Raw genomic sequence first — 26,690 nt, forward strand, 5'->3', positions numbered from 1 at the left:
CACAAGCCATGTGGGGGACACAGCAAACATGTGGAAGAAGGTGCTCTGGTCAGATGAGACCAAAATGGAACTTTTTGGCCAAAATGCAAAACACTATGTGTGGCGGAAAAATAACACTGCCCATCACTCTGAACACACCATCCCCACTATCAAATATGGTGGTGGCAGCATCATGCTCTGGGGGTGCTTCTCTTCAGCAGGGACAGGGAAGCTGGTCAGAGTTGATGGGAAGATGGATGGAGCCAAATACAGGGCAATCTTGGAAGAAAACCTCTTGGAGTCTGCAAAAGACTTGAGACTGGGGCGGAGGTTCACCTTCCAGCAGGACAACGACCCTAAACATAAAGCCAGGGCAACAATGGAATGGTTTAAAACAAAACATATCCATGTGTTAGAATGGCCCAGTCAAAGTCCAGATCTAAATCCAATCGAGAATCTGTGGCAAGATCTGAAAACTGCTGTTCACAAACGCTGTCCAACTAATCTGACTGAGCTGGAGCTGTTTTGCAAAGAAGAATGGGCAAGAATTTCAGTCTCTAGATGTGCAAAGCTGGTAGAGACATACCCTAAAAGACTGGCAGCTGTAATTGCAGCAAAAGGTGGTTCTACAAAGTATTGACTCAGGGGGCTGAATAATTACGCACACGGGGCCGAATACTTTTGCAAGCCACTGTATATTACTTACTCATCCTTTTCTTCATCTATGCTCAGAAAGTCCCGTCCATCCCAGGTTCCTGCGGTTCCTTCAAGTGGATGAAACCGAATTTCCAGCTCAATGTAGATCTACAGAAAGAAGGAAATGTAACCAGAGGTAAGTGTTTGCATTTAAAATCCAGACTTTCATACAGCACGGTGTGTGATTGTGCGTCCTCACATCAGTCAGGCTGTAGCTGGCATCGGTGAGCGGTTCCCGTACTACCAACCTCCCAGAAGTCACGACATGCTGGAGGCTGATGATCAGCTTCCCAAGTAGTCTACAAAAACAAGCTTTCAGTATAACTTACACAACAGCATTTGATATTTACGCTTAAAAATACAATTTAGTCAATATAGAGAAAGTAAAAATGTATAAACATGTCAAAACTGAATTTCTTTTTCTTTCTACTCTCAAACTAACACCACAGGTGCTTTTCATTACTTCATTTTCATTTTTCTCACATCTCATTCGTGGAGCAACTGCAGGGCTGAATAACAATAATTAGCAAATCTGTGCCTGTTCATTGCACACATCATGGATGGAAGGATGCTAATCAGGCTTGCTAGGGTTAGCACTCCACCCTCTCATCCAAATATGATCATTTCTGTGTATATAATCTATGTTATTAGGTCCTCCCAGCAGAGACGTGTGAGTGTTCATCATAATAATTGAAAGCACCCCATAAACTCACCAAGGACTTACCTTTTACTATTAATTATCATTATTAATTACTATTTCATTATGACAAATTGATAATAAGATGTGATGATGAAGTTTTTGTTAATCTGTTGGATGAGTGTGTGTGTGTGTGTGTGTGTGTGTGTGTGTGTGTGTGTGTGTGTGTGTGTGTGTGTGTGTGTGTGTGTGTGTGTGTGTTACCTGTTAGAGAAGAATTTACTGCAGTTGTAAACGCTGACGGTCAAAACTTCAGTACTGATCTCTTTACCGTAGTGAGGCCATCGGAAATGCTGCAAGTACACACACACACACACACACACACACACACACACACACACACAGTTTTGAATGTATTTAACGACTTCTTTACTGAATTCAGATGACTGAGCTTCCTTCAGAGGTTTACAAACATGGTAGTTATGCTTCCATACACTATAAAACACGCTATAAAAGACTGAAGTCTTGCATCCTCTGACATCTAAACACAACGACAACAAGTAGATTTGTTTTGAGATTATTTCTATCATTCTGCTGGTAGAAATCTACATGAAAAAACATTTTTGAACAAAAAATTGAAGGAGTCATTGGCCAGAGCTGCAGTCATTTGTACAATTTCTTCTTTAAAAAAAGACACTGGACTCAAAACAAAAACCATTAATGGTCTTAAAACACACTCTAAGCTTTAAGATCCCCAACACAAAACAATCAAGAACGGGAGTTTTCCACAGTTTTACACTTATACTGACCTGATTTCATTTAAAACATTACGCATTAATCAGAGTCTTTCAGTGCCTTGACTAAGGACATTTTTGGAGGCAGTGATTGAACCAAAAAACCCAGTAAGTCTGAGTAAAAAAAAAAAAAAAAAGGAAACAAGAAGGGGAAAAAATGGCACTTTGAGTCAAAAATCTGGGTTAAGTGATTTTTTTTACAGTTTAGAAAATATTTTTTGGAATTTATTTCAATAGAAGTCACTCAGAATTTTAAAAAATAATATTTATCCCAAAGAAAAGAAAGCTGTACTTCATTTTATTGTGAAAATATATAATACATCCATAAAACCATAATTGTAGCCTACTGGGGTGGGAATAGTTCAGGAGTTGGGATGGATTGGGGGTGTATTTTTATGTACCAGAATATATTTGAAAATTCAATAAAGAGATATGAAAAAGTAAGGAAAAATAAAATAAAACCACTCCATCTTTGTGTCTTGGTTTACACATTTGTTGTGTAAAACTTTATATCAGCTACTGTGCAATGCCTCCGGTGCCTACATTTTCAGACACACTTCTTGTATCTGAAGCATAGATAAAAGCAAAATATGGTTCTATGATGCAGTTTGACAATTACCTCATGATTTTTAATTAGCATGCTGGGATTCTCAGATAAAGTTCATAAAGAAACAAATCTGTCATCACTCATCATGATTCATTTATTTGTAAAAGTTTAGTTTTTATTTCAAATGTTAATATTTCTGTTTTCTCAGCATGACATCTTGTAATTGTTGTACTAAAAGAATTTGATCCTCAAACAAACAGAAAAATTAAATCTAGATCCAGAAAAGAACTGGACATTTTCCACTTCAGCTGTTAATCATGGTGTGGCAGACACACACAGATACACTCACCTGGTCACACCTGAAGAACAAACAGATGTCTGACTCAGAAGCAAAGAAATATATACTCAGATACTCATGATCACGTCACAAGAGGTTCCTGTATTACTTTATCAACAAACAGGAGGTTATGTAATGAGACTGAGGCTTTTACTCGGCTTTCTTTTTTCATCTTTGAAATCATGCAATAGTGTTTCTTTTTCTTTTAATGTATTTATTGGCGGAAAGGCCTTTCAAAGTACTTCCAAAATCAATCACAGAAGAAACAATAAGAGAGAAAAAGAAAAAACTAATAAGTCAATAGATACAGAATCAAGAAGGTGGGAGAACATGGATGAGGGTCACTATCTGGAGACGGGGATTATAATGACCTAAAATGTGTCAGGAAGGCTTTCCACATGTGAGAAGTTGTGGGATTTGCCTCGGAGAGAATGGTTGATCGTATCAAGTTTAAGAAAAGACATTGTATCACAGAGCCACTGCACATGGGAGGGAGCATTGCTGATGGAGTAGGAATAGGTGTCACATTGCCAATAATGAGGTGAGATCTCCATCTAACTGGTGGAGAATCGTTTGTACTCCACTGGGACACCAAAGATGGCAATACGGCGAGAGTGTGTCAAGTTTAAAGAGAGTATTTTTGACACTGTGTCACAGCAATGCTGCCAAAATCTCTGCTGCCCAGAAATGTTGCCAGGTGCTTCATTAGGTACCATAAACTTGTATTCTGACATTTGGCAGAGATGTATCCTCTTAGATATATCTCTTTTGGAAGAATATTGAAAGCTCTCATTTCTTTAAAGCAAGTCAGAGCTGCAGCCAGTTATTCAAAGTCAAAGTCAAAGTCAGTTTTATTTGTCAATTTCTTCAGATGTACTTGCCATACAAAGGAATTGAAATTACGTTTCACACTGTCCCATGCGTAGACATAGACAACAATAAAGTGCAGATGCACAACATTTAGGTAACATACAGGATATAACAAGACAGGACCTACACATAACATATAATAAAGTGTTCCACAGTGCGCCCTGGAAAGTAGTGTACTAGTCTACTTGACGTAGTCCCAGGTTGTGGTTGGTAAGTGTTTTTGTTTTAATGCAGCATAAGACTGTAGCAGCAGTAATAGTAATATAAATAATATAAATAGTGCTAAAGAAAATACTAAAAATACTAAAAATATATAGCAGCAGGTGTGTGCAATTGTATTATTCATTATTTATAATACGATTTTACATTCTTGTACTTTTATAAATGTATTAATATTTTTCTTGTTAAACTAAAGTGTGCGCATGTTGGATGTAAAAACCCTATTAGGGGCATTAGTTAGAAATTAAAAGCACTCTGTGCAGCACATGAGTGTCATGCTCTGTGCTGGAAACATGTTAAACTGAAGTGTGTGCATTAAAACAAATATTTAAATTTAAAAAAATAAAATAGAAGAATGCATAATATGAAAAATAATAAATATCCATTCTCTTCTGCTTATCAGGGTCACGGGGGTGCTGAAGCCTATCTCAGCTATCTAAGGGCGAGAGGCAGGGTACACCCTGGATAGGTTGCCAGTCTGTCGCAGGGCTAACACATAGAGACAACCATTCGCGCTCACATTCACTCCCGCTTTCAAACCTATGGGCAATTTAGTGTTTCCAATTAACCACTAATTGCATGTCTCTGGACTGAGGGAGGAAGCCGGAGTACCTGGGGAGCAAACTGGGCAAACAGCAAAATCTGCAAAGAAAGACCCTGGCCTGGTGGTGGACTTGAACTCAGGACCTCCTTGCTGTGAGGCAACAGTGCTAACCACTGTGCTGCCCAATTAATAAATAAATATCATTAAAATATTATAAACATTCTTTATTTTAGTAGCTCACCTCATGGGTGAATCTGTGCTTAAATGTCATCATCATATTTTCACTGGGCATCTCCGTATCCTAATGCTTGCCTGTCTCCAATCAAAATACTTTTAATTCTTAAAACTCTGTAAATATTTTTGGTTTTGGCATTTATTTCTGATTACCCCGTGGTCATGGTTCCCATTTAAGAACTTCGGTCGGATGGCTTTTCTTGTAGCCTTCTGTGCTCTAAAAACACAAGTAACTGGAAAAAGGTGCCCGTTGCTGTCTTCATACTCAGGATGTATAATTGATGGTGTTTGCTTTCTTTTTCAAATACGTTTTCTGCCTCTGTGCACTAAAATGTTCTTGTCTTCCTTCTATGTCATGAAATAATTCATAGACTAGCAAAGAATCTCCGCACGAGTTTCTCGGTTTGGTAGTTTGTCAGCTTTGTTCAATCTCCTCATGTCTTATGACATTTTATTCACACAATAATGTCATTTTGTTAAACCCTTTTCTTTTCTCTGCTGTAATTACTGTAAAGAAAATCTCCTGCTCACTATAAAAGTCGCCTTGAAGTTTATCGTAAGGAATCCTGTCACAGTTACAACTCTAAGTGCAGCAGCTCGATAAAATGCCACACATACATGTCATACAGTTAAAATGTTGGACTTTTTGGTTTTGGTCATAAATGACAGCTTTAGATAAATTCAAACTATGACCTGATAACAAAGATTACAAAGGACTGTGAATGGTAGTTACATGCCTGCGAATGAATCAGGATTAACTGAACAATACAGCCTCTCTGCATGATGTCTGTACCAAATGTCACAAGATTACCAGAAGAATTTGTTGATGTCAGTTTGGTTTGTAAACCAACTCATGTTGAGTTGTTGTTTAAATATTTTAGACCTGATCAGTGTGGTGGACCAACCAGCTAACAGACCGTGAGCCATGCCAGGAGGATGGATTCATCTATCACATCTGTCTTAACAGAGTGAAGCAGATTAACGTCAATGCATGCCAGTAGCTGGCGTGTGTGCTGAAGGAGTGGCTGTGTGTGCACTATAGGAGGGGTACACTCTCATATCAGCTTAATCAAAATAGTTTCAATCTGTAGCAGGCAAACAGCAGCAGCTACCAGCTCCAACACACGCACAGCGCTTCTGTCTTTGTTAGGACCCTCACCCTGACCATATATTGTCCTCTTAAAACCAAGTCTGACGTGTCAAACAGCCCCCCTGTGAGTTCAACGTGGTCCTGACAACGATAAACGAAGACGTACAGACCAGAACAGACAGAAAGGATGAAAATCATTTGCTCTGAAATCTCAATTGCTCTCACTCACTAACAGTGTGTATGCACAAACCTGTGCATAAATCATGTGTATGAGGGCTTCCATTAGTGAATGAAGGCTAATCTCCACACTCCCATCTGAACAGACATCTCTATAAACGCCAGAGTCACACGAGAAACGAGCGATCGATACTCATGCCTCCCTTGGATTTGTGGCCTCCTATTTAGAAAATGCAAGCTAAGCATTTTGGCCGGTCTTGTCACGCTTTAGTTTTTGGTTTGTTTTGTTTGTTTGTTTTTAATCAGACACAGCTAACTTGTGGATCTGAATGAGAAACTTAGAGCATGGTATAAAGTGCCAGCTTCTCCATCGCAATTTTGTTACAGCTATATTAACCCCTGCTTTAATCTAACTTACAAATTAAATATCTCGCTGTGTTGAGGAAGATTTTAAAATACAAACTGAAAATAAAAACTCCATAGTAAAGTCATAATACAATTTAGCGTCATTGCTTTATAGACAGTCTTGCATCTTCGTGCAACCAGAGGAGTCGCCCCCTGGAGATCATTAGAGAAAAATGCAGGTTTCAAGGAACTGGGTTTGCTTTTCAGACATGGACGCTAGAATTGTGGTTATAGTTTGTAGACAGCTTTGGACAGCAGATTTATCAGGTAACTATACATTTGGGGGATTACGGGAACAAGTAAGCTAGCCTGGTAACTTTAGACTCTGGAGGTAACAGATGATTTTTGAGGACTTCCTGTGTAGCTAAAGGCCAACATTTCAACTTCTGTTCTCCACTCGTTGTTTACAAATACAGATAAATATTTTTGATAAAAAGCAACTGGTTATCTGGTGCATTTCTTCTAATTCCATCTTTCTTTTGATCTCTGCATAGACCATTTACCCAAATCCAACTAATGCCTGTGATTGTTCAATGGCACTCAGAAAACAAGAAAAAAGCAGATGGAAACCAGAAAGCTTCCAGCACCAAAAATCCTTTGGTTAGAGATTTTAAATGTTCATCTGCAGAATATGCTTATAGGAATACATCCAGCTGGCGCTTTTCTGACTGACATGAGCATGTCCATAGCATAATATGGTTTACTGACCTCATTGAAGATAGCCACATTCTCACACTGCAGGACTCTGGTTTTATGGGTGAAATCTGAAGGAAAGACAGACAGACTGTGATGCTTTTGGCTGCACACTGTGAATTAAACTTACCTCAAACACTCTTTTAAACATGGAGAGTTGAAACAGAAACAACCAGCGTGGAGCAAGTGGATAAATTATTAAGATTTTTTTTAATTAAACATAGCAATAAAACAATACTGCCTCGTCTAATGTTCCGCTTTGTGGCTATGTTTTTTTTGTTTATATAATAAATATATTTTGTCCAAAAACTCGTTCACTGTTAATTATTTTAACTTCATCGTCATCATAGTATGAATTTATTACAAAGTCAAACCAGATCAGTTGTTAGAATGAGATAATAAACAGATTGTAAGATTATGAAAAAAATTATAAAGATCTTACAAAAAAGCACCAACTCAAGTACAGCGATGTTTTATTTACATGTTAATGCATCAATAAAACACTCTAAAACCAGTTTATAGTGGTGTGGTGGTCACAGTTACTTAAATACTTTAAATGCACAGCCTTTACTTCTAATTGAATCCCTGATAAAATACGCATCAGCATCTAAATACTTCACCTCTGCAGTGTAGGGACTTATTTTAATGTTGACTGAGTAACACCCATACGTGTACATGTGTAGCAATTTAATGTTTGTTCAGATGCTGACAAATAAACTTTTCTGTACGCTGTAATGAAAAGACCATCATAGAGTACACTTTAACGCTCTTCTTGGCACAGCCTAAAAGTTGATTTAAGCACTTTCTGTTTTACACCAGTACGGCTGCTGGCAATAATGAAACAGTAGCTGGTTTCAGTCAAGGCTGAAGTTGGCTTCGGACCACATCAAAAAATCATCACGAGATATCAGGAAAAACTAGATAAAATTGATTAAAAAACAACTACAACAAAAAACACTGGAAATGTGAACCTAAACAATAAACATCATCCTTGTGTAGTTTAATCCCGTCAATCATTTGAGCTTCAACGTGTTTTTACTCGTCATCTGAGCTCCATGTTCGATTTTCTTATTTATTCACTGTATGAAATTTAAATTCATGCAGTGAATTTCTCAGCTTAAAAATAAACAAAATAAATAAATCTCCACCTTCCAGCAGTGCTAAAATAACTTTTCACTTGTTTCAGTTGCTACATCTGTTTGTAGTTTGTGTATTTGTTCCCATTTGTCCTCCTCTTACCAGTATCCCTCCAGAGGAAGTGAAGCAGAACAAAATCAAGCCTTGGCTGAAGTTTAAAAAAACAGTTTATCTCTAACGTCAGAGTCTTAAATGTAAACAGAAGATGTAACGCAGTGACAATGAACTCTACACTGCTCTGCCACCACAATAAAAACCCATAATTACAAATCAGTAATGCAGCTTTTAAATGTAATACTCTTGATTTACATGTTTTAAATTATTGGCACTTTTCTGCTAGTTTTTATACTTTCAGTATTTTTATGTAGAATTTAACATTGCTGTATTTTTACAGTTTGGTACTGTTACTTTTACGATAAAACATGATAAAAGTTCAATGAAGCAAACCAAGAACACAGATCATGTGTGTCCTCACACTTTTGTGTCACTTAATGTGCCAAAGAGACCAAAGGTGTGTGCGGACATTGCTGCTGTGTGTTACCGACCTCTGAAGCAGAGTTCAACCTTTCTGTCAGATCGTCCTGGCAGGTTAAAGATCCTCTTCAGATTCACAGTGATGGACATGATAACAGACACCTGTTTTTTGTCTCTCTACATCATGTCCTTATGAAGTCGACTCATTGCTTCTTCTCCGTCTTCCCTCTTCAGCGGTATGAAACTGTGTGTGTGACTGTACAGTTAGTCTTGTTAAAATGTGTGTGTGTGTAGGGCAGGTCCTTTTAAATGTTTGAGAAAGCAAATACAGTTGCTCAACTAGTTTCCTCCTCAGAAAGCACACACACCAGGCTTCTGCAGCGTTCACCTGCACCCTGTTCCAGGAAGCAGTTTTAACTTTGAGTTGATGAACTCTATGATGGGGAAACAAATGTTTGATTCCAGCACAGCTGATCAGATAGTTTGACCAGCTTTGAGTGTGTTCGACTGAATATAAAGAGCAAAGCCTCCATTTCAACCCGATGGAGCTGAAATATGAACGTCAGTATGTTTGTGTGAGAAATCATTCATGCTGAGAGGTAGACTAGCTAAACAAACACAGTCATCCTTCTCTCAGTAAGTAAAGATAAGAAGAAAATTACGTTTTTACAAGAACAGCAGCTCTTCCAATGAAACACAAAAACCACCATGTTTTCCTTTTCCCAGTTTTTATTACCGCCTTGAGACAAGCATTCTTCACAGACAGGTTTATTATTGGTTATACTGGTTTAGTTACATAGGTAAGTCAATAGCAGTTAGCCAAATGAGCAGTGGAGCTGCTAGTCACATTATGCTGTGGCTCCACAAACTATTCTAATCACAGCCTGCAGCAGTGTGGGAATACTATGGGAGATGTAGTGCTTTATCATCATCATCATCATAATTATTAATACCTAATCTTAAGCTTAATTTGTTGCTACTGTGGGTTTGTGAGACGACAGCACCATGTGACCAATCAATGTGATCAATCATGGTCTCCTAAAATATGTTTTAGTAGAACAAAAATATGTTTCAGTAATCAACATGTGAAAACAGAAGTTTCCCTTCCTTTAGAAGCACCAGGTGAAGGTGAAAAACAACCTGAAAGAAACAAACTTTCTACTGAATCTACTAATGTTTGGCACAAAAAAACAACAACCCCAAAACAACCAAAATAAAATCGGAACAATAGTAGATTTAATTATCTTTTTCTAAAACAAATTTAGAATTTTCTGTTTGCAGAAAATTCAAATACTGCAGGCCTGTTTCTAAGACTAAACCTAACCCTTTTGCCACAGCAGAAATAAACCAGCAGCTCCCAACCTAAAAGTTGGCATAGAGCAGAAAAGAAATTAAAAAAAACAAAATAAAAAAAAAAACAAAATAAAAACAGATTTTTCTCCCAAATTTTGTCCAATACGTGAAACTTAAAAAAAAAAAAAAAAAAAAAAAAAACCAACAACTTTGCAGTGGTTTAAAATGTATTTAAATGAAACTGATCCTTCTGTTGAACTGATCACAGCTGTTAATACAGAAGTTGTGTGTGCTGCTGCGATAATTATATAATTAGTTCTGCAAGGAAAAGGATTTTGGCAAACAGTAAAGCAAAACAAGGGAGATGGTGTTTTAATAAGAAACAGTTTATCCCATTCAGCTGATCTCTGAACTTCTGTAACAAAATTAGCGGTGGATTCACTTCCTGTGAGTCTATCAGGACGCTGTGCAGAGGAGGTGGCTTTCTATTACCCATATTCATGGTGAAATACTGTTTCAATTAAAAATAGATAAAACAACATGTTTGATCACTTTTGCCTGACCTTTTTCCCCTGGAGATCTGATCTCTCAGAGTTTTAATTGAAGAAAATCAAACCAGCGCTTTCATGAGACTGAAACAAGAAATCTTGGCTCAAGTTAAAATAAAAATACAATCAATACAGAGTACAAAAATTTGACCTCAAATTAGTGTGAAAAGCGAACGTTGATTAACAGCTGTCACTTTTCTTCTTCTTTTTTTTTTAAAATCAACATCTTGCACAAAAGTGGTGATGTGACATGAGTAAAAAAAGCTCAATCTTGCCACCCCATGAGTTTGGAGGTCAAGACACTGACCACAAAGTCGAGGGTTTCAGTTTAACCAAGCACTTCTTTTTGTTTCCCATTTTTCCTCCTTCCTTTCCTGCATTTTCTCAAGCTAATCTTTTAAAAAACAAAAAGGCACAACATCTAATAATTGTTTAGAAGTCTTTACAGCTGAAGCTGTGGTAACAGTATTTTATAACAAAATTAAATGTGACTATGCTGTAAACATATATTTTGACACGTTTTAAATCCCAGCATCCCAGGCTGTAGGAGCCATGTTTATCTCAAGGCTTCCTAAAGTGTCCACAATGCCTGCTGTTTTATGACTTCAGTTACATAAAAGTTTAGTCTGATTATTAATTGCTTACTTTTCCACCTCTTGTTTTCCTTGGCATTAATCCTTCAAAGCCTGGACATGTTGCTGTGATATGGAGTTCAAGCTTAAATACAAATTCATGTTTTAAAGTGTTTGTCTTTGCTTTGGAAACAATTTTTTTCCAACTTCAAAAACATCTTATTTGCATAGGATCTAAAGAGAGCAGTGATGTCACTGTGCTGCACAGGTGGCCATTTTGGCTCCCAGGATTCATTCAAGTGTTAAAAGTTTTCAGGTTTATTCTAAAAGGCACTTTACTGTCGTTGTTCTAAACTTTGTTTGACTTCACTTTGCACATTATGTTTGATACTAATTGCTTTGTTATAACGCTCACATTATATTTTCTTTAATGTCCAACCTAGACTCTATTTCAATCAATTGATTGCAGTTGAATTGCAGACGTTCAGATTTACTAGTAACCTGCAAACGTTACTGACATAATGTGCAAAATGGAGCTCTGGGAGCCAAAATGGCAGCATTAACAACCAGCAGTACAAGAGAGCTATCCCGAAACATTCAGGCTCAAGTAGCAAGAAAGAAGCTAAACTAAGGCTACACTATAAGGCAGCATTGAAGTCTATAGTAAGGCGGTAGGTGCAAAGCTATATATCATTTGTAATATAATCTTCCAGCAAAGTGCAAGGTATTGGCACATTAAAAAAAAAAAAAAAAAAAAAGCTAAATCAGAGCAACACACACACACACACACACACACACACACACACACACACACAGAACTGAGGAACCAGGAGCTGCAGTGCCACTCATGTCCACTAGGGGCTGCTGTGATAAAACTATATTTAAACGAATGAGAAAACCCAGACATCTGTACAGATTTTAGAGATCACATCTCCACTGTCAGTAACTTTCTTCTTCTGTTAGAATACATGTGGAACAAAAACAAGACACTTTTCCCCTGTGTGTGTGGGTGTGTGTGTGGCTCTTTGATTTTCAAACACATGCTAACAAACACATGTGATCTGCATAGATACTGTGGAAGCAGCAGAAGGAATAAATAATCTGCCATTTATATTCTAAGATTGTCATTCCACCTATAGAAGACGAAGATCTGGAAACAAAGACATTCTTAAATGGAGTAAACAAAACTGGGATGTTTTCCTGTGGCATCCTGATTGGCTAACAGCTGAGTGCTGTTCTGCAATTGGCTAACAGCTGTTAGTTCTGCAATTGGCTAACAGCTGTTCTGCAATTGGCTAACAGCTGAGTGCTGTTCTGTGATTGGCTAACAGCTGAGTGCTGTTCTGTGATTGGCTAACACATCAGCGTGGTCCTTGAAGAGTGGTCAACTTTGTGGCTTAAGGCCGAGTGGGGGTATGTGGTGGTCTAGTGGTGGGTTGGAATGACATGAGGGTGGGCCTTCGGTTTTGGGGAGTGGTTTGGGGGAATGTGAGGGTGGGCTTTAGGGCATGTGGAATGTTTAGGATTTTTAGGTTTAGGATTTAGCAGCAGCCTGAGATTTTGGTGGTTCCAGCCCTCTTGTTTTAAAATAAGAGACCAGCTGATTGGGAACCTCAGCGAGCACAGACTGAGCCAGAGCAGCCTGAGGAGCCTGGAAAAAGAGAGAGATGTTGTTAATGATTTCCTCCAACACCACAGAGTCCATGCACAGAAATGACTTCGCCCCCAGAGACAGGTTAACATTTAGAGCATATTATTTTAGACCTGAACAGGTTTTAAATTAAGAAATTATTTTCTGTTGTTGATGCATTTTTGTTTTGTGCCCTCTCTGAGGAGAGTGGTTGCATGAATGGAATGTAGAGACTTATCATTTCTATGAAAGAAATATCCCTTCATCTATAAAAGTACACAGGTAATTCCAGCGGGGTAGTTGGAGGGAGGGGTCAGACTTCAGAATAAAACAAAACTGGATGAGAAAAGTTGTCATTCTGGAGGAAGATGTAAAAAAATATTGTCCTTGCATTTCATTAAATTCAAGCAAGAATCCACTTTAATTCTGTCTATATTTGCCTATTTAGGCACAGTGACATCACTGTTTTAGTGGAAAGCATCTAAAAATCTGTTTTCTGCCGTGTCGGCATGAGAAGTAATGTTTCTGTTTATCTTTCAGGTTTTCAGCATAATAGTTTTTTTTTAAGTTGGAATAATATTAAATTTATAACTAAAAAATTAAAATGATAGGCCACAGGAATGAGTCCTTTGTAACTGAGCCTGAACTTTCTTTTAGTCTTCTTATACATCACACTTACATCTGCAAACTGTCTGTACGGCACAAACTGGACAATGTCTCTGGCGACTGATTCTCCAGCTGTTGACCTAAGCACACCGTCATCTCCATCCAGAAGCTCCATGGCCTTAAAGTCAGCTGGTCCTACCCCCACAATAATGATTGACATGGGGAGTCTTGATGCCCGAACGATGGCGTCCCTCGTCTGGTCAAAGTCAGTGATCTCGCCATCAGTGAGGATTAGCAGGACAAAGTATTGCTGCAGAGACAAGAAGATACATGTCACAGTTAGACTGTGTATTTCAGGTTAACTGTCTTAAGCTTTAGTTGTTATGAGTTCACTTACAGCCGCAGCATTAGCCTGTGCGGCACCGGCAGCAATGGAGGCAACATGGTTGATGATGGGGGAGAAGTTTGTTGGTCCAGAGAGTCTGAGCTGAGGCAAAACCATCCTGTAGGCTTCAACAATCCCCTGGATGCCTAAGAGTGGCAGCAGCAAAGCAGAAAAACCAAACTTTAAAAAGAAAATCTGTTAACTCTTCCCTCCTTGGATGCCTACTAAGGGTAACCATGTTTCTCTTTTTTGAACTGAGCGGTTTCTGTCATTTTTCAGGTCTGCTTCAGAACAAAATGACTGTGTGTGTGCATCAGAGTGAGAGAGATCTCTTCCTATGCAGCTACCTTTGGAAAAACCCATAAACCCATTCTAATCCTCATCAAATCATGTCTTTATTGATACTGATAAGATGTTAAAACTCATGATTAAGGGTACAGGGTACAGCCGGGTTTTTTTTTTTAAGCTATTTTTTGTCAAATAAAAGGTAAACTATCTTAAATAAAATTTTAATTAATTCTTCCCTCACCTGTTTTTTTTAAATGGAATAATCTAGTAAATCATATCACTTTTGAGGTACAGTAAATGTGTGTGTACCTTGGCAGTAAGGGTTAGTTGGGTTGAAGTTGAGGGCGAATTCGTGGTGTGCCGCCTGTAGGATCAACAGTAGAACAGTTTAGTAAACCGGACGTAACTGATTTAGATCAACGAAACCAAATCAGAAAATTACAAAATAATTTTTACACCTCAGGGAATTAATGATCTCTCACTTCAGAAACAAATAGAAACTAAAGAAACAGGCTTTGTGATTGGTCGGTTAGAGAGCTGACCTGGTAGTCTGGAGGTAATTTGGCTCCAAAACCGAACGCTGGGAAGAGTTTATCGCTGAAAGAGGAAACAAAATAATGACTGTTAGACATAAAGATCAGAAACATTTTCATTTCACCAGAGGTTAGAGTGCAGTCAGGAGAGCAGAACAAGAGCTTAGAAGGCTGCAGAGTTTAGAGTTTAAGGCTCAGGTTGGAGATGGGTAGGTGTTTGGGTGTAGTTTGAGTGGATCAGTACTGACGTGTCATAGTCCTGGACCACCTGGCCCACAGACCACAGAGCAGACAGGTACTGGTTCAGCCCATCTGGACTCATATAGTGGAGAGAGTTGGGTGAGCGAGGATCACCATTTGAGCCAGTGAAGTCGATCCCAACCTAAAGCGTTCACATGAAATTACTGCGTTAGTTTATTAACTTCTTTTTCAACTGCTCAAGTTGATTGATAAGTTGTGATCAGTAGCTGAAAAGTCAAATGACAAAGATAAGCCACCCTATAAACAAAATATTCTATTTATCTTTGAGTTACTGAGCTTGGTTAGATAAATTACACCACTTAAAATGTGTGCATGTGAGCTGGTGTTGACATACGGTGAAGTTGATCTGGCAGCCGCCCATCACATAGTCCAGGAAGGTGTACTGAGTGATCAGCTGCACACAAACAGAGAATCAAACATGTTTCGATACATGCATCTTTACTAAAGATTCACTTCCGTCATTGCAATAGCCACCAACAAGCCAAGCCAGCAGAGCTTTGATTAGCAGTTAACACAAGTTGCTAGCTTGGCTTGGGCTAACTTAGCTTCTGTAGAGTGCCTCGACTCTCTGGACATTTTTAGAGTGTGCTGGAACATCTGAATACTTTAACTGGCTCATGGCTAGTACTTTAAAAGTTGCACTTTTCCTCAACTCTTCAGCAGAAGCAGAGGGAAGCAAAGGATCTACAGTTCAGCTCAGCAATGCATGAAGTTGCCCCAATCATACTGAGAAAGGCAGGAGAGCTGAAACACATGAATCCCCCTGCAGGAGTTGCCTCATCTGCCTCTGATGCAGAGCCCCAGTTAGACTACAGACTATGAAATATCACTTATTTGGACTCCGTAAATCAAGTTATGTGATTTTAGACCTCTATTACAAGCCCACTCTTTAAACAATGAAATATATTTAACAGTAGGTATTTCTCTACACTGTTCTGTGTCTGCAGGTTTCATATTTCCTGTGAGGCAGTGACCAGTTCAAGAAAACTCAATGAATAGAAACTTCAGTTCAAGAGAGGAGGAATCTGTTCAGTCTGTTTGACAGTGGTTTACACAGTAACCGTAGATGGAGAGTAGAATTAGTATTCCTAAGCTGAACTTTATGCACATCATTTTCTCAATTTGTTTATTTTTATCTGATATCAGTTTTTGACTTACTTGATTTTATAATGTTAATAACCATGTAATGTGTACTTTCTTGGACAGGTCCCCATTAAAAAAGTGAGATTTTAACTTTAAAGGAATTCCCATTTAAATAAAGTAGAAAATTTAAAAAAGTAAACCCCTTGAAGAGAACCCTGTGTCATGTAGTCTTTACCTTGCAGCTCTTGACAGAGACAACTCCAGAGTTCTTGTAGCTCTTCTTCTTCTTCTGTTTCTCGGGATGGATGCAGTCAAATTGCACCTGGAGAACAACACGGCACAGCTCAATAACCTCTCAGCAGCAAACTAAAATACGTCACATGTCTTATTATCGGTGGACTCACCGGTGAGCCGTGTGCTGTTTTCTGCATATCGGAGACTTTAGTGGTGAAAGAACCAATCAGATCATGAGATCCATCACTGTCGTAATCAGAGCAATCCACCTGCAAAGGGGGGACAGGATTTAATGGAACAGTTACACATTTGATTGGCTGTCATGAACTGAGGTGGATTCTAATTGGTGGAACCTTCAGAGGTCTTTCAAGGTCGCTGTAGCAGAAAGTCTGCAGAGGGATGGTGAACTTCTTCCAGGTTGGATTCAGATTGTTCTTCACAACCTACAAATGGAAAACACAAATACACAGAAACCGTCTTCATCTTGGTCATCTTCACCAAAATTTTTCTGTTTGTGCTTTTGTAGTTTTTCCACATGATAAGCTACGAGTGCTAGATGTTTAAATTGAGGATAATTTGTATTTCAGCAACAAGAAAGCGTTTGAGAAAGATCATAGCTATTAACAGCCATCTCTCACATGAAATAAGGTGTGTGCATGTGTGTTTACCTCTGTCCTGTGGACCAGCTGCCATTTCCCATCATCTCCCTGTCTGAAAAACTCCAGGAATGGATCAGACTTCCCAAACGTATCCTAAACAAACGGAGGACAGCATGCTGCAATGTCATTTATTGGCGATGCATTTTACTAAGCTGTGAGGGTAGATTAGAAAGCAACACACATACTCTGATATAGCTGCATGTCATCAGTGGCTCAGATATAGAAAAGGAAAATTCAGTACATATTACCAAACTCTTTGTAATAAAAATAATTCTGCTTGAGGTGAGTCTAAGAAAAGCTCAAAATTATAAAGCTAAAAAATACCACCCCACCCCACCACCCCCCAGTGTACACTTAAATGATGCTTTTAAGCACAAAGGTGAGGAAAAATAAGACCGATGGGGAGTATCAAGAAACACCAGCAGCCATCCAGAGCAGCTGTTCATGAGATCAAACCTCAGTGAGTAATAATTAAGAATTAAATAAAGTAGGAAGTAGAAGATACCTTCTTGTCAAGGTTTTTAGCCTCCCACTCCAACTCAATGGCTCTGTTGTCCTTTATCTCCTCTGCTGTGATCTACACACACAGAAACACACACACACTTATGTTAAAGTCACAGTCATCATAATCTTGTTTTATTCTCAGTACAGCGATACTGTACATACAGTGATGGTTCCCTTCCCAGCAGGTTTGCCCTTCTTCAGCTGCAGAGGTCTGGTCACAGTTTTGCTGGAAACTATCTGAAACACACAGAGAAGGTAATGTTTGCAGCTTAATCATTGACAGCCAGCTCCCAAACCTGAATTTGCATAACACAGTTTGTCCAGCAGAGGGAAATGTTGACCTCAGGGGAACTTTTTAGTTTCTTGCCTAACAAAAATAATGTGTTGTTGAACATTTTAAATGGATCAGATTATAATCTTATATCAGCTTGCATGCCTCAAACCTGTAGACTCAACCTGAATCTGTAAGTTAAAAAAAAACAACAACAACAAAAACGCCATTTCAGAATTAAAAACAGCCAATCAGCTGCAGCACAGACAGCATAGCTCGTTATGGTTCAATGTCACCACTAGAGGGCGCCAGCATTACATTGGAAAACTGCAGAATAATCTGCACTGAATAATCTACACATTGTAAGACTGGAACAGCTGTTCGTGAATCATTATGTTAGTTAAAATAAAATTTATTTGCAACAACTTTGCACAATAATTAAAAACCATGAAACATTTCCTGCATCTCAAATTGTTTATTTCTTGGTCATATTCATCATATTCTGCATTTCAGCTAGTTTCTGACACATTGCCAACAAAATTTTTAATGGAAGTAAATGAGTTACAATTCCACTTTCAATAAAGAAAGTACATCTACTTATTTCAGTAACTTTATAGTAAAACTTTTGTGATGTGGTTGATGTCACATACATTTATAAAAAAAAATGTATAAACTTTATAAAAAGTACCCCACCCCTGCCCACCCACCCCACTAATCTGAGCCATGGTCTGAGTGACCCCCATCACTCAGGCCACTCGCACACACACTCTATTCAGACCAAGTCTTTCTTCTTTTGCACTACTCCCAAGCACTTTGCAACTTGTACTCTAATGTGTGCCTTTCTCTTATTTTTGTATACATTTCTCTTTTATATACATCCCTCCTATTGTATATATTTCTCCTGCTTCTTCTTGGGAAACTGGAGAAAGCAACAGACTGAAAGTTACAATTCTAACCTACAACAGTTGGGACACAAAAACAAAAAAAAATAAGCTTGACTGCATTTTGAAGAGTTGAACCTTAGTCTATTGAAAAATAGATTCTAATAAATCTGATATTTCTTTGAAAGTAATAGCTGATCACATTCGGTGTGTACCTGGCCAAGTGTGATCTCCACCCCTCCCAGGTAGTCATCATCACCAAGATCAGAGCTAGAGTTGTCGATGTCGTAGACACCCAGCTTCAGGTTCTGAACTTTCTCGAAGTGATAATCCAGTCGGAGACGCTGACTGAAGGACGGGCTGGAGTTGTTCTTCAGACGCTCAGTGCGGCCCAACTGATGCAGAGAAACACCAACAGGATTCTCACATTAGAATGAAGTCTGAAGCCAAACAAAGCTCTGTTCTGAAGCGCGACTGTCATATTACCTCAGCCCACTTATCTCCTCCAGTGCTCTCCAGCAGGACACACAGAGGATCAGACTTTGACCCCACATCTTTATCCAGCAGGTTAGCACAGGAGACACTCAGCTCCACCTTGCTGACACAGTCTGCCATCTGAAGGAGGAGCAGAAAAGAAATTAAAATCAGCATATTTCAGAACTTAAGAGTTCAATATCAGCATAGCTTACAGTGACAGCTGTAACGTTAAAATAGTCATTCAAGAGCAGAAATGTGTGTCTTTACAGCAGTTATAGTACCCTGTATCAGAAAAAAACAACTGAAAATAACACCAATGCTTATCCATAAGCACTGAATCACTAGAAACAAAGCCTTGGCTTACCCAAAGTGGCCACAACAACTCAGCCGCTACAGATCAATATAAACACAACATCTAATCACTATCATACTCTTCTCATCTCTTGCTCCTGTACATTAGTTAAACATCTGCTGAGTCTCAAAAAACACGCGTTGGTAACAGGATTTTTTTTAACCATACTGGGTCTTTGCATGCAACCACCTGGTCCAGGAAGTGAGTCGGTTACCTTATATAACCTAAGTGTTGTGCCACTTTTGGTCAACTCATTATACATTAATATATACTTTAATCATATTGAATGCGACTTAAAAATAAAAACAAATTATTTTATATTGCAATCCTGATAAGTTTCTTTTTGGTAGCCAAAACCTCTTTATTAGTATGCCACTTAAACCGGAAACTTTCAGCCGAGTTCCCTAAGATGTCCCCAAATGAAACAGCAGCTCAAAAACACCACAAATGCAATCACTCTTTAACCACAAACAGCTGCAGAATTTAACTGAAGTTTGGCAAGATCTCAGTTTTGTGTTCTGCAACTTTCTGCACCACAGAGTCATAAAACAGCCCAAATGTAAGACAGCATATCTCTGATGACTGTATTCATTTATCTTTTCCACATTCAAAAGAGGCCACCGGTCTTCCAACAGACACTCAATAAACAGAGGAAATGTGGCGGTATCGTCTTTATCAGCAGCCATAAAGTCAGTCAGGCTTTTCTATAACAACTCATGTGACATATTCTCACCATCTGCCACCTGATATGCCGTTTTCACTACAAACTAAATCAACAAAAGGAGCAGAAGAAGGTAAAGGCACCACCCGCACGAACTTAAGGAGTAGCAGCCCCTAAAGGCAACATCAGCAAGAGATTGAATGGAGATTTCACTTGACCTGTAAAACCAGTTAAACCAGCACAATTCTCCAACACACGCAGTTCACACACTCTCGCACAAACACACATTTAAAGAGAATTATGCCATCATAAATGCTAAAAATCACCTTATTGGATCCGTTATATTTTATCCCCTTCAAACAGGAATAAAAACCAAGGGCGGTGTACAGCCACTCCCACAACCCGCGAAAGGAAACTACACCTTGTTTTTTCTGTTAAACACACTAAAGAGCTCACCGAACGTTATCTGACCAGTTTATCAGGATTTCTAGTAAAATACACACCACACAATACAAGCCTTGAGTAACTGAGACGAAAATAACTCCGTTTGTCGTTGCTCGAAAGCCTTCGATGACACGGGAGGGTGGTGGCCAGGCTAACTATTCTCTGATTGAACATGCGGTTGCGTACTCGACTCCTGATTGGCCAAAGCAACTGTCAGTAACGCCCCCTGATCCCCAACAAGAGTATGGTGACGTTACTACCTTTCACATGTCCTGTAGACTCCTTCACAATAAAAGCTCAATAACGCCAAACGCAATCAATCCTCCCAATCATTTAACTTTCCAATCACACTACAGCCGACCAGGTATAATGCACATTGTTGAGTAATTAATAATTATATTAGTAGTAAAGTTGGTACAGAGACAAGAACAACAGAAAAGAAATCATACCACCGCCTTTAAACCTTAGCATAGCCTGAAGATATTATTATTACACCCGCCTCGGAATTAACCTGCTGCAGCAAACGGGGAAACTATTGCAAAGATTACTGCACCAACAACAAACCAAAGCTGATAACCCAAAACACAACGATGACAGGACAGAGAGAAAAACGTCCAGAGTCCCTGTGATCTTGCATAATTAAGGCTTTACTTCCAAACACAAGCACAACAAGACTTAAAGATATGGTAATGATTAAAGCATATCCCAGTGCAATAATGCAAAAATGTTTAACAGACGTGTTACATACTTTAACACAATTCATAATCCCTGAGGATTATAAATCGTACAAGTAATTTATAAATGATCATGACTGCATCCCATCAGAGATAATATTCAGTCCACTTAATTTTAGTTTAAATTATCATGACTGAACAATGCATCTTAATTTGTGTATTGTTTTTGCTAAAGTCCAGCATGTTTACGAGTGTGGTAATATTACACTACAGAGATGTAGCAATATTTGGAGATTCATGTATGCATTTCCAATTTAAGATTTATTTTCCCCTTTCTGATACAGAGTGCTATAATCAAATTTCACTTCAAAACTGACCTAATAGAAAAATCTTTTATTAATATCTATTTCAAGCTTTCAACCTCATTTTTATGTCCTCCAAAGTAGAACTGCCATTGCTCTTTTGTAACGAAGCTATAAGAAAGATAATGTGTGTGTGTGTGGGGGGGGGGGGGGGGGGTGCTTTTGTTTTGTTTTTTTCTTCATCTGACTTTATGTTTGAGGGAAAAAAGATCATGTGCTTTAAGACTTAAACGTTTTAGTGCTTTTATATTGAAGATCACATACTTAGGCCGGAAGTGCTATTGCAGCTGCAGTTAAATGAATGAATGATGAAGCAGATGTACTCTGGCGATCAGAAGAAGAGACCAAACAGACTGAACAACAGTCAGAGCAGAGAGGAAACAGAACAAACTGCACACAGCATGAGTCATCCTCCCCACAGAGAACAATATGGTTTCATTTTATTCATCCTTTGCAGTAGAACCACAGTGCAGTCTGAAAAGCAACACAGAAACACATCAGGAAAAGCACAAACAGATAAATGCATTACCGAGGGAAAGAGGGTAGGGGAGAGTATTGTTGTTTTATTTACCGTGCAGATCTCACATGCATAAACAAACAGAGCTCCTGCTTCAGTGATTCTCATTCTGTAAGGATCACTTTCCCTGAAAACTGCTCACACCCTTTTCTTAAAAATAAATAAAAATTTCAAAAATCTTTGGGACTTAATTGTGAGGAAATATGTTGAAAGTAGCATACTCCATGGTTTGAGTAAGATGCAGCTTCAAAAAAGAGCTGGAATAAGTTTGCACACAATCCATGCTATAATAATGTAACAGGAACCTTAAGCTAAACATTATACATTAAACATTATATTATTATTCTTTAGCCCTAATTTTATGTTATGCTCATCAAAAATAAATAAACCTGAAACTCACGCCAACTGTCTGAATAAGTTCGAAAAGCATATGCACTTGCTAAGTTTATCATGACCTCATGCAAGACAAAAAAGTTGAGAAAAAACAGCATCGGCAAGAACCCACAGGGCTCAGATTATCTGTTTTCCTCCATATCTATCTATCTAGATATAGATAGATATCAGTTTTAACATTACCTTAGTGTACTTAGGTGTTAATTTAGCTTCATGTACAGTTATTATATTGTTAGACTCACTGCATGATTCTATACAATAAAAATGTTGTTTCCTTGTTTTGTTCATATTTGGGTCATGGATTTGCATTTCTGGAAAAATCCATATGATGAAAGACTTACTAATTAACAAATACTAATATTTCAACATCATTATTATTATTAAAGTTGAAGCAGCAAGGAATCTAGAAGTGGCATTAAGTAAATGCTCAAACTTTGTAGGCATATGTAAGTGTTTCATATGCCTTAAAAAGAAAAAAATAATAAGTGATCAGTCCAGTCAATAATCTTTCGCACAATTTCCTCCATTTCCACAAGTGGACTCCTCCCCATTCTTTATACACTACTTCTCATTCAAGGATAAGGAAGGTAGTATATCGTTTTCTACTTAATTATAATATATATATTTTTTAAATTACTTATTTGTTCATCCAACACCACTAGGTCAGGTTGCCTACCTATCTCCAATTATTTTGTGTATTTTGCATTTATTTAGCTGCATGTGTTTACATTCTTTTTTAATTATTTTATGTTGTAAAACTATTGTATATTTGTGTTAGTGTTACTAGTCATTTATTTTCAACTGATTTTCAAATCATTACCAAAATAATGCTAAATAGGCAGCAACGTTTTCAGAAAATGCCAGTCTCCCAATCTCTGCCATCTAATGCCACTATATATTATATAAATTGCATATAAAAACCCATCTACCAGTTGCTAACTATGAACAACAGGTAAAATATTCTGTAATGTCTATACATGACCATCTATATATTGGCGTGGCTCTATTTGCATTCCAACGCATACATCTACCTTCTGCACCATCTATAGGCCTCTAACAGTTAACTGTTACTCATAGGATGCCATTCACAGAGCACTATTTGCCATCTAGACAACACTATCTGCAGAGCACCATCATCTAACAATCACATTCAATCCACATCTATCATGTGTTGGTTACTGGCCAGAAGCCTCTGGCATCAGCAATACCCTTTACCTTTTACAACCAACCACAGTTTACATAGCCCACCTTCTGCACCATCTATTGCAAGGGTGTTGAACTCCAGGCCTCGAGTGCCGGTGTCCTGCAGGTTTTAGATCTCACCCTGTTTCAACACACCTGATTCAAATGATAAGTTCATTACCAGGCTTCTGGAGCACATGTTAGGGAGGTAATTTAGCCATTTAAATCAGCTGTGTTGGATCAAGGACACATTTAAAACCTGCACCGGCCCTCGAGGCCTGGAGTTGGACACCTGTAATCTATTGGCTGCCAACAATCACTTACTAACCACAGACTACCTTTGACAGAATACTATCTACCTTCTACAGAATATTGTCAACCAGCACTTACTTTCTGTCCACAGGCAACCATCCACATTTGTACTGTACCAAAAATCAAACACTATGTTATTATACACATTCCTCTATCTACCATTGACATAGCATATTCTATAGAACGGCATCCACCTTAAAAAGCCATCAAAAGTTAACCACTTTCAGACATTTAACAACAACCACTTTCTATCCATAAGTCACTATATTGGCTACCATTTGTAAGCTGTTGTTCCATCCACAGGCTACTACTAGCCAAAACAATATAATCTAGAGGGCACCATCAACAGCTTACCAAAAGCTTGCCAAAACGCTACCATTTACCTGAAATCATGTTCTATTCTTCCTCCGTTACGTAGTAAGTACTATATAGACTTCTATCCACAGGCCATTACTAGGCATGATTTACCTTCTATAGGCACCCTTTTAGAAAGCTATTACATATCATACACTTCCTATACCTTAAAGTCTAAATGCTACCAGCTACCTTCCAGTGCTCTTATGATCAAAAGGTTACCATACATAGGCTACCATCCACCAAAAATTACTTCCTATCCACATGCTACCTTGTACTAGTTGCCATCTACAAATGAAATAACATAGGCTACCATCCACAAACTACTATTCACCACTTAACTGCCAGCATTTACCTTTGAATCAATTCAGTTTTAGTCATATAGTGTTTTATTTATGTAAGTGTAAATTTATTGATATCACAACAGCAGTTTCCTCAAGGAGTTTTATATTGTAAAGACCCTACAATAATACAAAGAAATCTCCTGGTATGAGCAAGCCCTTGGCAAGAGAGAGAAGAAAAACTATTTTAACAGGAAGAAACCTTCAGCAGAACCAGGGTCAGGTTTGCAGATGGCTGCCACTCCCTGAGCCTGTGCCTATAAAATCCTAAAAGACCACAAGTTATCTACAGCTTGACCTCCATAGGTCACCTTCCTTTATCTACCTTCTATATAACCCAGGGATTACACAAAGGTTAAATAACCTACCTATCTAATGGTTACCACATGCAAGCTACCTTCTCCAGCCATCTGCAGGCCACTTTAACTTGCCTACAGACTACCATTTACAGGCTACAAAAACACCTCTACTACCTTCCAAGGAGTTTATACAGGCTAGGAGCAATCTAATAGCTACCATCGCTCATGGGCAATTTAGACAATGTAGTGATTCAAGGCTGTAGGCCTGCCACCTGCTCCATTTTTTGAATCATTGAACAATTGTGGCCTTGAAGACTAATCTAGGATTAATGATAGCGGTGCTCTACAGGCAGCAGCAGCACTTTTCAGGCTATTGTTGATAAACTATGTGAAATTCCTCATGTGCTTTAAATTTCACTCACCTGCAAGATCTGCCTTCTGGATGTCTATTTATCAGGAGGGTGGAAAGCAGCTGAATGATTGACAGCTCAGTAGCAGTCACGCTGGGATAATTTTTACCCCTGCCTCACACTCACCCACCAAAACACAGGTACTGCACAGACATGCATCCTTTGCAGACCAATTGTCAGGATTTTTTTTCTCTTTAATTTGCACTGTATTTTCTCTTCACTCCACACACCAGCTTCACAACAAAGACACAGTCATCTTTCCCAGCAACCATTTTTTAAAGACAGTGCTTCAGTTCTCTTTATTACAGCCTGCTTATCTCCCCCAGTTTCACACAAAGTTCAGCAATGCATTCACATATTGTTGAACGTCGTTGTACCTGCTTGGAGGTTAACCATATCCAGATAGCAGACGACTCCTCTTCAGACAAAACTACCTCCACTGATGCTCTCCACTACCTCTACTCAGTACAACAGAGTTGATATTACACCCAAAGGCTTTATTTTAAAGTTTGCAGCAAATAAAAAAAATAAATAAAGCACATCAACAAAAATGAGAGCAGCTGAGGTGACAAATCAAAACTTTGATGATTTGGTTGAAAACTGTCCTGTAATTTGGGATAAATGATCTTCCACAAATTGGTTTGAATTTGCTCAGAGAAGAGTTCAGTGAACAACAAAGGCTGTCATAGAATATCATAAACCTCTTGTTCATATATGACTAGTGTTTGTTTAACCCTGTCAGCTATTATTTAATTCTTGTTTTCAGGATGAATTTAATTATGAGCTCTATTTTGTGTGGAGAATTAGACAACATGATTACTCCTGAGGCACAAAGGGTTAGTGAAGTTCTACCTTCATGTCCCATCATATTTCTAAGGGAAGCCTAAATTTTCACAAAAAGCTACAGCTATTTTCTGCAGCTACAATATACACACAATGTGCTTTAGCTCTATAACTGTGCAAGAATGCACAGGCTGTTCATAAACAATTCCACTAAGAAAGCATTTAACTAAATTCCTAACAAACAACAAAAAAAAACCCAGCTGAAACTGTAGTAGTAGTAAGTGTAGCACAATTCACCTGTAACATGCTAGACAGTGCTCCAGAGGTTTGTTGCTAAACAATTATTTAAAAACGCGAATGAAAATGTTCTTGGGAGTCAGCTTCCCTTTTAGCATTACAGCAGAAGTGGTTAAAAATAGTTTTCAACCCATTGTGTACTTAACTCAGTTATTGGGTCTTTGCTGTCATAGTAGTGGTAGTTTCATGTAGGGTTGGGCGATATATCAAATATACTATACTATGTATGATGACTTTTTCCACGTACAATA

The 26,690-nt window shown here is 38.3% G+C and overlaps 2 protein-coding genes across 3 annotated transcripts in view; both read right to left on the bottom strand.

Moving 5' to 3' along the window:
* fer1l4 (fer-1 like family member 4) overlaps positions 1-8,983 on the bottom strand; it is a 31,943-nt gene extending 22,960 nt beyond the window's left edge. Inside the window, exons 1-5 of the mRNA XM_063472900.1 lie at positions 8,905-8,983; positions 7,238-7,293; positions 1,577-1,665; positions 875-974; positions 686-783 (exon numbers count right to left, since the gene is read on the bottom strand). Of these exons, the coding sequence (XP_063328970.1) occupies positions 686-783; positions 875-974; positions 1,577-1,665; positions 7,238-7,293; positions 8,905-8,983 (422 nt within the window). The remainder of the gene's footprint in view (positions 1-685; positions 784-874; positions 975-1,576; positions 1,666-7,237; positions 7,294-8,904) is intronic.
* Positions 8,984-9,551: 568 nt separating this feature from the next.
* On the bottom strand, positions 9,552-20,647 carry cpne1 (copine I). Of its 2 annotated transcripts, none has more exons than XM_063473643.1 (16): positions 20,575-20,647; positions 19,068-19,196; positions 18,797-18,976; positions 17,592-17,666; positions 17,431-17,502; positions 16,935-17,018; positions 16,620-16,709; positions 16,437-16,535; positions 16,268-16,354; positions 15,284-15,343; positions 14,937-15,070; positions 14,698-14,752; positions 14,465-14,519; positions 13,880-14,013; positions 13,556-13,792; positions 9,552-12,897 (listed from the first exon to the last, which is right to left on the bottom strand). In XM_063473643.1, exons 2-16 carry the CDS (start codon positions 19,194-19,196, stop codon positions 12,781-12,783), a joined length of 1,608 nt encoding a protein of 535 aa, XP_063329713.1. In that variant the 5' UTR covers positions 20,575-20,647; the 3' UTR covers positions 9,552-12,780. The 2 variants fall into 2 exon arrangements, with proteins under 2 accessions (XP_063329713.1, XP_063329712.1); XM_063473642.1 differs by lacking the exon at positions 20,575-20,647 and adding an exon at positions 20,398-20,567.
* Between the last annotated feature and the right edge of the window lie 6,043 nt (positions 20,648-26,690).

The sequence above is a fragment of the Pelmatolapia mariae genome, linkage group LG5, assembly GCF_036321145.2.
Source record: "Pelmatolapia mariae isolate MD_Pm_ZW linkage group LG5, Pm_UMD_F_2, whole genome shotgun sequence".
NCBI lineage: Eukaryota > Metazoa > Chordata > Actinopteri > Cichliformes > Cichlidae > Pelmatolapia > Pelmatolapia mariae.

What these genes read in the sequence shown, in the direction of transcription:
- cpne1 (XM_063473643.1), bottom strand. Translation starts at nt 19,196, where the DNA reads ATGGCAGACTGTGTCAGCAAGGTGGAGCTGAGTGTCTCCTGTGCTAAC. An exon ending in GAGGAGATAAGTGGGCTGAG is followed by an intron (nt 18,977 to 19,067) that starts GTAATATGACAG and finishes TCTCTGCATCAG; the next exon opens with TTGGGCCGCACTGAGCGTCT. An exon ending in AGCTGGTCCACAGGACAGAG is followed by an intron (nt 16,710 to 16,934) that starts GTAAACACACAT and finishes TTCCATTTGTAG; the next exon opens with GTTGTGAAGAACAATCTGAA.